Here is a 13801-nt window from a genome sequence, read left to right on the forward strand (position 1 = left end):
AGGGCACTGCGATACAGTTAGACATGTAGAAGCTATGGGAACATGGCTTCATGTTCCTCATGAACTGCTGGATATTTCAAAGCAGAATCCTGTACAGAGACTAACAAGGCTTTAAGCAGCTTCATGGCCACATAGTTATCGTCTTTCATTTGTGATCTTCTATCATAAGAAAATTAGTAAGATGGCATATTTCTACCACGCATATATAGCCACAGCCAACAGAGTACCTACAAGTGAATGTATGGATAGGATACTTGGAATATTTCTTCTAAGGAAAATCAGAAAATAGTTGGGAGAAATCATAAATGTTTAGGATGGACAGTTAAGACTGATAATGGAGGACACCATGACCTGAAGTACGAATGAAGATGTCTTTTAAAGTTACATGTTCCAAGTTGTATTTTTTTCTTGTGAGTGTGCTCAAATTCCCATAGACAATTAATTTCACAGAGAATTTCCTCAATATAATGAACCTAAGGAGAGTGCTTCAGCTCTGTAAGAGATGTAAAGCTCCCAATGAGTTGGAAGTCTATAGGAATTATTCTTTGCTATCAGTGTTACTTGATGAACTCTTTCTGTGTCACAGCAGAGGAACAGATACGCACGGGGTTTGGACTGCTTGCTTCTCTTACCCGTATTTATAAAGGGTGGACTTTTAATGCCTTAGCTTCTTAAAATGTATCCTAAACATCCTTCATCCAAGTCCCCATCACCACTAAACTGTTGGGAGAGGAAGGAGTCTGTCCTGCTCAAGTGCAGTGAAAAGAAGAAATGAAGTTGAGCATGGTCACCAGCAAGCTGATGCCGTAACCCAGACTAATGATTCTTTGTGAAGTGTCTCAGCTGAATGATCACATACTGTAAGTAGCTGAATGCTAGCTGATCGACATGACCATAGAAACTTGGCTTTTCTCATTTACTGAGGGTATGTCCCCAGCCAGAGTATCCCGGAATGATGTCTGACTGTTAGGAACTGGAGGATATCAGACACTGCTTTCTCTTCTGATACCTTATTTTCTTCTACAGAAGTCCACCTTGCTGTGAATTTGGCTTTGCGTTGATATTTTTTTCCCTCTCCTTTGTGTCTGAACTTTGAGCCCACAGTGTGGAGGGTTTAATTCTGCACATTTTTGATACTTCAGGTAATTTTTTTGGCAGCTTCTAAAATATATGAGGTTGCAAGTGTGACAAAAGAATATAAAATCTTTTCATATGATAGTATTATATTTTTTTTACTTATCTTGTCATCTTAAAAATAAGCCATCTTAATTTTGCACCAGAACTGTGTTAAACTAGAAGGCTGTGTTCCAGTCTAACAGCATCTTTTTCACCAAATCCTGCTAAAAGCCTTTTTTTTGTGTTTTCCTGTAGAACTTTATAAAAGCTAAAGTGTTGTCTTTTTCTGTAGGTGATGTTCATAAAAGTCTTCTGTCAAATTTCTCAGTACCTAAAAAATCAACCTCCTCTTTCTGCCTGAGCAATGGTATGACAGGTCTATTTTTTGTATCTCTAGCTAAGGACATAGGTGAAAATCTCATCTGGATGCTCATGTCACTGGGTTTGTGTTCTGGCTGAGATAGGAACAGATGGCGGCTCAAAGAGAAAGATTCTTGGGGAAAAAAATGGCATAATTAAGTCATAAGCTGAAAAAAGAAAATAAACTTAGCATGTATAATGTTTACAGATAATTTACTTCACCAGTTCAGTTTTGATTGTTTGCAGCTGAAGGTCTCTGGTAATGCATGTTTCTTATGGCACAATTTTTTCTGTAATTAGAAAATTCTTTTATTCATACTGAATTTCTCTTACCGTGCATTATAGTTGTAATAAGCAGCTGGAGCAAATTACTTTAAGGTAAAACCAGCATCTTGTCATCTTATTTTTGTTTCATATTACTTCAAAAAACTCGCTGTGTTTTCGGAGTCCCATCACTGCACTATTGTCAGAAATACTGCTTTCAATAAGTTACACACTGTTCTCACTACAGATGTTATTTTTTGGCATTATTGTCAACATACTCAGTTATATAGCTTTAGACTGCAAATTGTTGGTTTTTTTCCCTCCCTTTTTCTCCTGACATACACCCACTCATTCCAGCCCCTCCTGTCTGGGATAACATTGCAGTTGCAAAACTTTAGCCAAGGCTGAAGCTGCGCTTTTCCCTTCCCACAGGACTCAGTTTTAGCTTCCCACATGGAATTGATTGGAAAAATTCTGCCAGAAAATGTATTTTGACAAAATTCCTGAACTTTTGACCGAAAGAAATATGTGGGGGAAAAAAAGAAAAAAAGCTTTCCACTGGAAAATGCAGATTTCTACTGAAAATCAAAAAAAGTTGGCTGAAAACTTAGAGTCAGAAGTGTCATCGGATCCTCATGTCCTCCTGGCAAGCAACATCCAAGTGTGGGAGATGTAATGTGTCCAGGGCTCTTTGTGTCAACATAATGAGGCGCTTGAACTAAAAATCCTATTGAGTAATGTAGCAGCACATCCAAATGCAGCCTGGGAAACATTTTCAGCCAAAATACGTCAGAATTTGGGGGTGAAGAGGGAGAAGGAGGGGACAGCAACAATTTAGAAAAAAAAATCTCTGGTAGATTTTTAGATTTTCCCCTATAGGCACCCCACCCCACATCACACACACTGCCACCTCACCCACTGTTTTATGTAGTAGCTCTTCATAAAGAAGTTTAAATGAGGGAAACTTGGCTGCAGTCATTTTTTCTGTGGTGGAAACTAAGCTGTAATGAGCATAAATAAGGCTGGCTTATTTCCGATGAGGCTTTCATAAGGGTGCTCCTTTGTATATTCTGAGGCCGTGTGAATGCACTCAAAAGTAGATGATGCTACAGACTGCTTAAAAAAAGCGCCTATATTGTATGCATACATGCATAGCATGAAATCTGGTGGACTTTAAATGAAAAATTCTTGCTATTATATTTATGAGTCAGAAAAGAACAGATACAAAGAGCAAAACTGAGGAAGTACTTAATCAGCAAAGGGAATTTGGCTGGTTCTGAATGCTTTGAAGTAAGTTTAACGTGAAGATTGGTGGTCACTTGTTCTCAGCATTTCATTTCTTGGTGTATAGCCTGTGCAGGATGCAAGGGCAAGTGGAAAGCATGAGTTCAGTAAGTGCTGGAAGTCTCTAGAAGCTGGTGGAAAGCACGTCTGCATGCTGGAAGCAGACTTTTACAGTCATTTAATCCCAAGCAGCACTAGTGGGCACAGTGCATTTCCCACTCTGATGTCCTTAATTGACTTTACTCATAAATTTACACAGGTATCTCTGTAACACGTTACAAGAGCAGGAAACTGAATTAATAAAAACGTATTATTTCCTCCAGTAGTTTAGGATTTTAAATATAAAATAGTTCTTTTTTTTATAGTAATGGACCATTTCTGAGAGAACCACATTTCGCATGGTTAAAATCATGATCATTTTATGCATTATTGCTAATGTACAGGGTGTTTATACTTCCAACTCAAAGATCATGTAATTGATGGATTTTCTTTTTTTCTTTATTTTTTTTTTTAATTATTTATAACTTGCTTGTGTGTGCTCTTCTTGATGATTCTGGACAGGAATGAAAATCGTGGTTTCTACCTGACAGGCAATTAATCAAAAATAAACTAGTTTCAGGATAAAAAAAGCAAGGATAAAGGATTTTGATTTAGAAGACATACAAATGCCTAACTTACCTTCCAGTTGCTTCTGGGAATAGCCATGAGAAGGAATTTTCTCCTGGAGGGTATCAGCTCTTCTTGTAGTGCAAAAGTGGAACTGCCAGATATTTTTAGACGTTCAAAAAACATGGTACTATAATTAGGGAAAAGTTTTGAGGCAGGTTCCAGAACTAAGCTTTTACATGATCTAACGTTGTGTTTTCTTCTCATCTCGGTTAAGTTTAGGCACACAGTGAAGCCATTAGCAGGTAATGTGGAGCATGTATGTTTTACAGATTTTCAGAGGATACGGAGTAATACACATTTTTGGTGTAACTCTTCAGTTACTTTTTCGTTCATGAGTGTAATACGTTTACGCAGAAAGGTCTGCAGAAATGTCTACTGTTCCTGAGCCTCCCTAAATTGATTTGGCTTACGGTAATTCAGATAACACAGGACATAAAACATTTCTGTGCCACATTGACAGAGCTGTATTTTAGATGCTGGTCTCAAGAACCCTAATCTCCTCTCGGACTGGTGGCTGGGAGCAGTAATATAGACCATAGAATCTGTTCAGATCATCATACTTTTTCTGTTTTCATCTTCTCTTCCAGTTCACTTTCTCTGCATGCTATAGCACTACGAGAACTACAGTTCCAAGACACATTAGAAGGAGTGTATTGGCTTCAGGCTAGCAACATGGATAGAGAATAGCTGTATGTTGAAACAGTCAGGGAAGAGTAGTCTGTTACTTAGGTAACACACTGACTGGCCCTTCAGAGAGGGACGATGTCTCTGTGCCATAATCCTGCCTCTCTGCAGGGAACTCATCGAGGTCTGTTTCCGTAAGTTAAGTCAAGATGTCAGGATCATGTTATCAGGAGTTTAGAGGGAATATGGGCTCAAGGTACTCTTGCTCCTCTTTCCTCCCTCTTCAGACTGCGCTGTGGAGGGACTTATGGCGATCATTTCATGGCAGGAGTAAGTAGGTGGGGATGGGAAAGAAGCAAGGATACCTTGTTCCCAAATGTTTTGTTGGGTTAAACCAGGAGTTTGATATGGATCACTGGCCTACCAACTTTTAGCCTTGAAATCGCAATACTGATACTTGCAAGAAGCAACAGGAGTGAAAGAAAGAACCTTCCTGCCCAATGAACCACTTTTTAGGCTGTAGTTAAAACTCTTTTTCATTGGTCATTGTCAGGTCAGAGCTAAAACCAGAGAAACTGCAACAAGCCGTGCCTGTGGTTCAGAGATGCTTGGTCAGTGGGCTGACGGGTACAGTTGTCCTCTCTTTCAGTGCCATCCCATCAGTTGGTTGTAGGGACATACTGTTGTTGTTGAAAATATACCTAGAGCTCTTCCTGTTTTATTCTGTGCTGGCAGCAGTTCTACTTCTAGCTTAGTTTTGCTACTCTACGGATTTAGTTGCTTGTCAATAAGTAAAGATTTTCTGATAGTCCCAAGGTGTCAGGAGCTGTTGTGGCAAGTTGAACTGTGAGTTGGCCATGCTCTGCAAAGTCTGAAGTGTCTCCATGGTAAAATAGGCTCTCATATTTCTTCATGCTCTACAGTGACTTCAGTGCAGATGTCAAGTGTGGGAGCAGCCTTTAACTTCCCAAGATTCCCAATCTGTAGCCAAGAAATATGAAAGTTATGGCTGTTATCAACCTCTTTTAAAGAAAAAATGTTAAAGCTATCATACAGAAGTTACACATGCCCAAGGCAGCTTTCTTCAGGAGAGATGTGACACACAGACATGGCCTCTTCCAGAAATTAAGGGACATGAAAAATTTCCACTTTTTCTGCATGAAGTAAGGGAGGACCTTGTCTCACGTAAGAGAGAGAAGACAAGCAGGAGGGCAGTAATTACAACTCAGAGAACAGTGCTGCTAACTGTGTTTCAGTGCCTATTCAGTTATCTATCAAAATAAAGAAAGAAGCACATGCAGTAGAGCAGTAAATAGAAGGTTGGGGGGAGGCAGTCTTGAAATACCTGAAGAGGGCCTACAAGAAATCTGGAGAGGGAGTTTTAGAAGGGCATGTAGGGATAGGACGAAGGAAGAATGGCTTTAAACTGACAGAGGTGAGATTTAGATTAGCTACTACGAAAAATTATTTCATTGTGAGGGAGCTGAGACACTGGCACAGGGTGCCCAGAGAAGCTGTGGCTGCCCCATCCCTGGCAGTGCTCAAGGCCGGGTTGGACAGCGCTTGGAGCAACCTGGTCTAGTGGATGGAGAGCTGAATTTTAACATGCAAGCACTGCTGGGGGAACTTGGGAAATGAGGTAACTACTGATATACTTAATTTTTTACTTGATTGCCTGGCCTTTCTTCCTACAGATGCAACTTCGACACAATAGTCCAATGACTAATCAGCCTGCCCTATAAAATCAGGGTCTGCAGTGAAGATAGATACTTCTTCCTGGTTCCAGCTGGGTTAAAAAATATAACAGAAAAAGAAGGTCAAGTAACCCAGACTTTCTGAATATCCAGGGAAGATTGAAACCTGTGGAACGAAAAGAAATGGGCAAAGATTTGTGATGGTGCTTTTATTCCTTGAGCAGCAGGAGGAAAGCCACATCTACCAATTTCCTGGTTTAGCCTCCATATAGGCATCCCAGCTGTATAGATTGATGCTTGCAGTATGTTTCAGCTCCTATGTCAAAAGTAGCCTTGATTTATAATTTAAAAAGAAACCTGAGCATTTTTGTATTTCATGGTTAAGAATCAAGAGTCTTGATTTCTTTTTTCTTAAAAATAAAACAAAAACTATACAGGCAGTAACTGTAATCCCAGATGAGCAAACACATGTGACTTTGAGTCCTGAACCTGTGAAACTTTATGGGTGTAACTGAGGCTTCAAAACAAGGCCAACCTCTGGCTTTTAAACTTTGACTTGCATTGGAAAACGGGAGGGAAAGGGTTTCTACTCTTAAGAGCTGTTGGGCAAACTCTGGAATGACAGTCACAGTTACTTATTTGTACAGATTTGCTATGGGATGTATTAGGCCTATGGGAATCAGAGTGGAGGCAGAAGGTATGTGGTAGAGGGGACTTTGAAGCATGCTCTGTGGAGAGATATGCCTTTGAGCTCCAAGTAGATAGAACCCATAGTTGCTTATTTTTTAACAAAGCTTTTCCTCCATTCACATGATTTCCCTCCTGTCCTTATATTCTTACCTTCATACTGGCTTTCTCAATTGTTCAGGGAAACAACCTGAACCTTGGAGTGTTTTAAAAGGGTTTTTAAATTTGTCTGTCCTTGAAAGTTTGAATACAGCAGCTGCAGGAACAATGTTGCTGCTTTTTTCTGCTCCAGAACAAGTTAAGAAGGCTGCACTGACCACAGCAAGAAAGCGAAGGGGAAACGAAGCCCTAAGAATGAGATTCCTCAATCTCCTGTCACATTCCTACTGTGGATTGGGATGTCAGCAGATCTTTTGCTTTGAATTTAGTAGTGTTCTGTATATGTTGAAGTGGAAGGGCTATATAATGGTTTTGCAATGTTAGCAATTCCTGCAAAAATGCTGACACACAAGGGACCAAGGCCATGTCTGGTTGCTTGTGTCTCTTAGGTCATGGCAGAGGGAGGCGTAAACTAAGCCTGTGTAGTCCAGATCGATATCAAAGGCCCTGTAGCTCAGTCAGAGCTGGGAAGTTACAGGAGGGTACAGAAGTTATAGCATGAGAAATGTTACAGGCTTTGTTAAGCAGGTCTATTGTACGATCACAATAGCTTGCTATAATTCATGAAAAGCTACTTATTTCTTCCATTGGAAGCCTGCCCAGAGGGATTTGTAGTCTGAGTCAAGAGTGGACCACACAGTCCAGCCCATCTGACGGGTTGTGTAATCTAACTGTGGAATTGCAGCTAGGAGCAGAATTACACTTTGCACTTATGAAACAGCTTCCCTTCAGGGCTTGTTCTCTGGGGAATGGATGCAAACCAGCAGAAGAACAAGATGCAACTCTTTCTAATGTATCATGTTTGACAAATTGACTTTTGACCTTTCAGTGGCTTTATACAAATCTGCCTCAGTATACAGGATTTCAGATTATTAGGAAGTAGATATTTTTTCTATTCCCCTTTGGACCGTTACGCCTTCGTAAGGTGCAAAGCAACCTCGATATATGCAGCAAAATAAATGCTGAAAACCTGTTGTTTTCATATTTCTGCGGTGTATTGACTGCCTTATGAGAAAGAGTCAGGAATGCTGATATGAAAAGAGTCTGTTTTATTTGTGATTTCCAGTACTGGACAGTAGAGATTAACTCTTTTGTGCTTATTTTCAGACTGGATATTTCCATCTGCCCCATGGGGATTACTTCATTGAGCCCATTAAAAAGCATCCACAGAAGGAGGGAACACCCCATCCCCATATTGTCTATGGGGCAAATATCCTTCAAAATGCTTTAAGGAGAAGACGGGCAATCCTGATGGAAAAACAACAACCATGTGGATTGAATGGTACAAATACTGTTGGCTTTCTCCCTATATGCTTTTTGCATCCTTTTAAGCAGCTTTTATTTTCCAATGTTGCGTGCCTTTCCTTCTGCCAGGCTTTTTAAAATTCTATAAAAAGAGATTATGCAGAATGAGAGAATTTCAGTCAAAACACATCAGGAGTGACCCATCTAGGTTCTTTTTGAAAACTTCAATCCCCCTTACAGCTGGGATGTGTTTTTCACACATTGATCCTTTCTACCCCTGACTGTTTTTTCTGCAACCATAACTGTTTGGTAAGTTTGACTTGAATTCGTGAGTACTTCTCGGATGACGAGAATCGCAGTCATTATTTTTAACAAAGCAGTTCTCACTCCATGCAGATGCTGGCCTCAACATAAAATATTCCTCCTCTAATCCATGGTTTGAGTTTAGGATTTCTAGATTCTCTGTGATAGTTACCAGAATATTTAAAGACTTTTATTTGGTTGTTCTGAAAGTGGAGTGCAGGGCATCAACAACAAAGTGTTTTTGTAGAAGTGTAAGTAAAAATAACTTAAATATTGGTGCAGTAATACTCAGCATCATGTCTTTTGGGAAAATAAACTAATACGCTATCCTGGAAAGGCAGATTATATCTAGAGGGTAGCTGGCATCTCAAAATTACAGAGTGAGTAACTTACTTTATTAAAATAATTTCCTTAATTGACTTCATACCAAAAATTACAGAGCTTCCATTGGTTCTCTGATGTGGGAGGCCTTCAATCTGAGTCTGCACCAAACTTTAGAAAAGGTACAGTATTGGTAGGGAGAACGAATAATAACCTAAATAATGTGAGCCCTGAGTTACATACAAATAGAAATGCAGAATATGTAGGGGTGTGTTTCTGTCTTTCACAGGTTAATGGTTAGAGTAGCTGGTTCTATTCAAGGGGCTGGAAAAAAAAGAAGAATGTAGGAATTTTTAATCCTCAGTCACTACTACTGCTGAAGTTTTACCGTGTAATATGTTTTATTGTGTAATTTGAATTGATAAATTGCAGAAGCAAACAACAAGTCAGCTCCACTAAATTTCATGTGACAGGATATAACAATCATTGGTTCCTCGACCCTGACTTGTGATTTGTATGGTATGTTCTATTATCTCACGTCTGTTGTAGCCAGCTCTTCAACAGGTTAGAAAAAAGAAAGGCATTGGCCTCATCTGTTTACACTATACATTGTCAGGGCAATTGCTCTTGTTAGCAGTGAAATACAGAACAAAAAAGGAAAGTGAGCAAATTCTTGCTTTCTGTGCTAAATATATTCACTGCATGGGCTTTGGGGAATAGTTGGTGCATAAATAAATTTTAAAGGGGGTAAGTTGACTCTTTTCAAGACCTTTGCACTTCATGCTGTAAAATTTGATACCAGAAGCCTAGTACACCCACACGATATCACAGATGTCCTACAGTAATGCCTTTTGGGATTACTTTAAAACAAAATTACTTTAATTTACAGTTCACATTCAGTTGTAGAAAGGAATTATGTTTTATAGATTAAATATTATGACCAGTTTGTATTCTCAGCCCTAACTTTGTCCTCACTGGGATGGGGCTTAACTGATGGAAGAGTTGCCTGCCATATCTCTTGTGGGAACTGGTTTTCGGAATCAAGTATTTTACTTTGTGGACCAAGTTTGATCATACAGACTGTATACTTTTGTTTATTTGAGCTCTGATTCTGTTTGTTTTTTAAACTTAAGACGTTTGTGTCATTTCTAAGACTTGTGCTTGGGAAACCTTTTGTGTACCCAGGCAAAAAAGTAGTGGTGAATTTTGCTTGGATGCTTTCAAGTCAGCACACAAAGTTGGGTAGTGGTAATAGTAATCTTTTAGTCAGAACTAACCTGTCTGTCAGTCAAGGAATATAAAGAGCAATTGTATCGGCAAAATCAAAAGAGAGGAATTAATGTGGGAGGAATAGATAGAGCATGCTGACCTCCTGTGCAGTCTTTTTTCAGGTTGTTTTTTTTTAATGCAGGGACCTTGTCACCTCTTCTGTGAAGAAGCCCTGTACAGTGTGTTCATGACTTTTACTGTGGCAACAACCACATGAATCTCCAGGCTCCAACCTGTCATCCGTCTCATCTGCATACTTAGCATCAGTTACATCCCTGTACTTCTGCAGTGATTAAATTAGTTTATAATTTGCAGTATCTTTAACAGTTATAGATATCTGAAGACAAATTCCTGTGATAAATGATGCAAATTATAACTTAGGTTTGTGCTGTACACTTCCACTACTGCTTAGACAACTGCCAGATGACTCAGACATTAGCTGCATTCAAATGTGAGTGCTAAACTTGTATGTAGCATTATGATACTGTACATTACAAGCTGTTGTCTTGATTTATCATTTGAAATCTCTGTAAGAAATAGCAAAAATGCCAAAGGAAGAGTGGCCCAGAGCTTTATAAATAACTTCTCTAACCATTTATATCTGCAGGAGAGGAAACTAGGGAGATTTGTTTTGTTTTTCTAAACAGGTTATCTTAAAAACTTGACTGTGCCCCAAGTTATAATGCAAGAGAGAAGGAACTATCCTCCCTTCTGCAGAATAAGAAAAGATGTCCTCCCATTTCTTTGGTTTTGTGCAGTCTGATATTTGTTTGTGAGCTGCAAAATGGAGAAGTTTTGTGAAGTTTGTGGATGAAATTGCTGTTATGTAACAAAGCCCTTCCTCACTAAGAACAAATGGGACTGTTATGATAAAAATAGAGGGACATCTTTTTCTTGGACTGATGAGGTGGTCAGTTTGCTCTTTGCTCAGTAGAGCAGGGTAATTGAGTTTATTCAGACTGCAATTTAGTGATTGCTGCAGTAGGCTGTATAAATTGGTTTAGGGTATTAAAATAGATTTCTGAGAATACTTCATTGGAGCTTTCAGTGAACAGAAGTTGTCATGTACTTTACCCTCATTCTGGCATTGAAAAGATTTGGTAGATAAATTCCACACTGGTCAGAAGTTAGGATTAGTTTGGGTTGTACGTGGACCTTCAACTCATTGTCTGCAGTTATAAATCTTATAATTGAAAATTTTGCTTTTGGGGGTTGGAACTAAATGATTTTAAGGTACTTTCCAACCCTAACTATTCTATGATTCTATGATTCCAATTTTGCGTTGGAGCTGTGATGGGGTAAGGCTGGGGTGGGAGGCAGGAGACAGAGGTCAGGTGTTGTGTGAAATGAGTAGAGGGGTGAAGTGAGCTGCAGGAGCAGAGCAACATCATCTGTGCAAAACTGGTTTTTAAGTCTTTTGAATGATGTCTGGGTGGCATAGTTAATTTAGCAGGTGACTAGAATGCCATTAATCTATTTCAGACAATAGTTACCTGTTGTTCTTCCTAAGAATTATGCCTGAGTGTAGGATTTTACTCAGTTATGGTCTTGCTTTTAGATGATTAACTTGATACTGCCAGAGCATTCTCTTCATTTTTTCTGTCTGCAAGTGTACAGTATAAACTGTTAGTCTTGGCTTTTGACAGTGAAGTTCTTTGTTTAACCACTTGGAAGAGGGAGGGAAGAAAAAAAAACCCAGGACACTGTTTTATTCTCAAAGGATTGCCTATCTTTTTTTGGAAGAACTTTGTGGCCAATGGAAGCTGCCTTGCTTGCTGGCAGAACCCCTGGTACATACTGTGTAACTTCCATATCTTTCGAAGAATGATGCTGACATTCTTCCAGTGTTTGTTTATCCTGTATTTAACCACATCATTTACTACTCAGCTTAATTTGCTTAGTTTCTCCAAAACATAGAGACTATTATTGCATAATTTTATACAACTCATGCATTGAATTGTAGTAACTGAGATCAATTCAACATACGCAAGGAAAAGCAACCTTCTCCCTGTATCCCTCTGCTTTCTACAGAGGCTCTACTAACCTGTTATAAGATGTTTGCCGTGAAAAAAGAGCGAATAGAGACATTCAGTTAGAGTGATGTCTATTTCAAAGCAGGAACATAAACCAGACAGCTTACAGGAGTAGATGGAGTATCTCTCATCTCTGAAACAGTCTGCATTGGGCTGAAAACATGAATGCCCACATGTGCAGACAGCAGGAGATTTAGCATTTCAGGGGTGGGGTACCTGGGAAACAAAAACATGATGCCTGGTTTGTTCTAGCAATGGATGAATCAATTGCTACTAACTGTTGTCAAGAGATGTCCCCCCTCCCCACGCTCCCAAATGAAACAAAAGCAGAAGATTCTAACTTTCTTTTTTTTCTTTTCCCTCCTGTTTCTAAAAATCTCTGGATCATGTGCTGGAAAGATAATACTCCTTCAATGTTTTGTTTCTGGTATCTGGCATTGAATTTAAGAATACTTCTGTGTTCATTTCAGTTTGCTGTCAAAAATCCTGTTACTTCTAACAAATTAGCAGGTGCAAGTGTGTAGCCTTGCTAGGCAATGAAAAAGATTGTGGTGGGTTGACCCTGGCTGGAGGCCAGGTGCCCACCAGGCTGCTCTGTCACTCTTCCTTCTCAGCTGGAAGGGAAGGGAAGATAATAGCGAAAGGCTTGTGGGTCGAGATGAGGACAGGAAGAGATCACTCATCAAGGTCAAAGGAGGTGATGCTGCCTCTCTACTCAGCTCTCATGAGACCCCACTTGGAACACTGTGTACAGTTCTGGTGTCCTCAACCTAAGAAGGACATGGAGCTGCTGGAGCAAGTCGAGAGGAGTGGCATGAGGATGATCAGGGGGCTGGAGTACCTCCCGTATGGAGACAGGCTGAGAAAGTTGGGGCTGTTCAGCCTGGAGAAGAGAAGCTGCGTGGAGACCTCATAGCAGCCTTCCAATATCTGAAGGGGGCCTATAAGGATGCTGGAGAGGGACTCTTCCTTAGGGACTGTAGTGATAGGACAAGGGGGAATGGGTTCAAACTGAAACAGGTCAAGTTCAGGTTAGATATAAGGACGAAGTTCTTTACTGTGAGGGTGGTGAGGCACTGGAACAGGTTGCCCAAAGAAGGAGTAAATGCTCCATCCCTGGCAGTGTTCAAGGCCAGGTTGGACAGAGTCTTGGGCGACATGGTTTAGTGTGTGTTGTCCCTGCCCATGGCAGGGGGGTTGGCACTAGGTGATCTGAAGGTCCTTTTCAACCATAACCATTCTATGATTCTATGATTCTAAGTACCATCATGGGCAAAACAGACTTGTCTGGGGAAGTTAGTTTAATTTATTACTAATCAAGTCAGCAGGATAAAGAGAAGTAAACCCAAATTTTAAAACGGGATCACAGCCTCCTTTGGGCATCCCCCTGCTCCAGTGTGGGGTTCCCCCTGGGCTCCAGGTGGATATCTGCTCTACCACGGACCTCCATAGGCTGCAGGTGGATCTCTGCTCCACCATAGACTTCCATCGGCTGCAGGGCACAGCCTGCCTCACCGCGGTCTGCGCCATGGGCTGCAGCGGAATCTCTGCTCTGGCTCCTGGAACACCTCCTGCCCTCGTTCACTGACTTGGGTGTCTGCAGGGATGTTTCTATCACATATTTCCACTCCTCTCTCCAGTTGCAGTTGCTTTTGCCCAGCAACTTTTCCCCCTTCTTAAACGTGTTATCCCCAAGGTGCCATCACTATCACTGATGGGCTCAGCCTTGGCCAGCAGCAGGTCTGTCTGACAGCCGGCTAGTGCTGGCTTTGT

General features: G+C 40.4%; 1 protein-coding gene across 1 annotated transcript in view; it reads left to right on the plus strand.

Annotated features, from left to right (window-relative positions):
* Positions 1–13801, plus strand: part of ADAMTS12 (ADAM metallopeptidase with thrombospondin type 1 motif 12) — a 152748-nt gene that overhangs the window by 48957 nt on the left and 89990 nt on the right. Inside the window, exon 3 of the mRNA XM_030470436.1 lies at positions 7965–8139. Coding sequence (XP_030326296.1) covers positions 7965–8139 — 175 coding nt within the window. The remainder of the gene's footprint in view (positions 1–7964; positions 8140–13801) is intronic.

This window comes from Strigops habroptila, chromosome Z, assembly GCF_004027225.2.
Source record: "Strigops habroptila isolate Jane chromosome Z, bStrHab1.2.pri, whole genome shotgun sequence".
In the NCBI taxonomy this organism is placed as follows: domain Eukaryota; kingdom Metazoa; phylum Chordata; class Aves; order Psittaciformes; family Psittacidae; genus Strigops; species Strigops habroptila.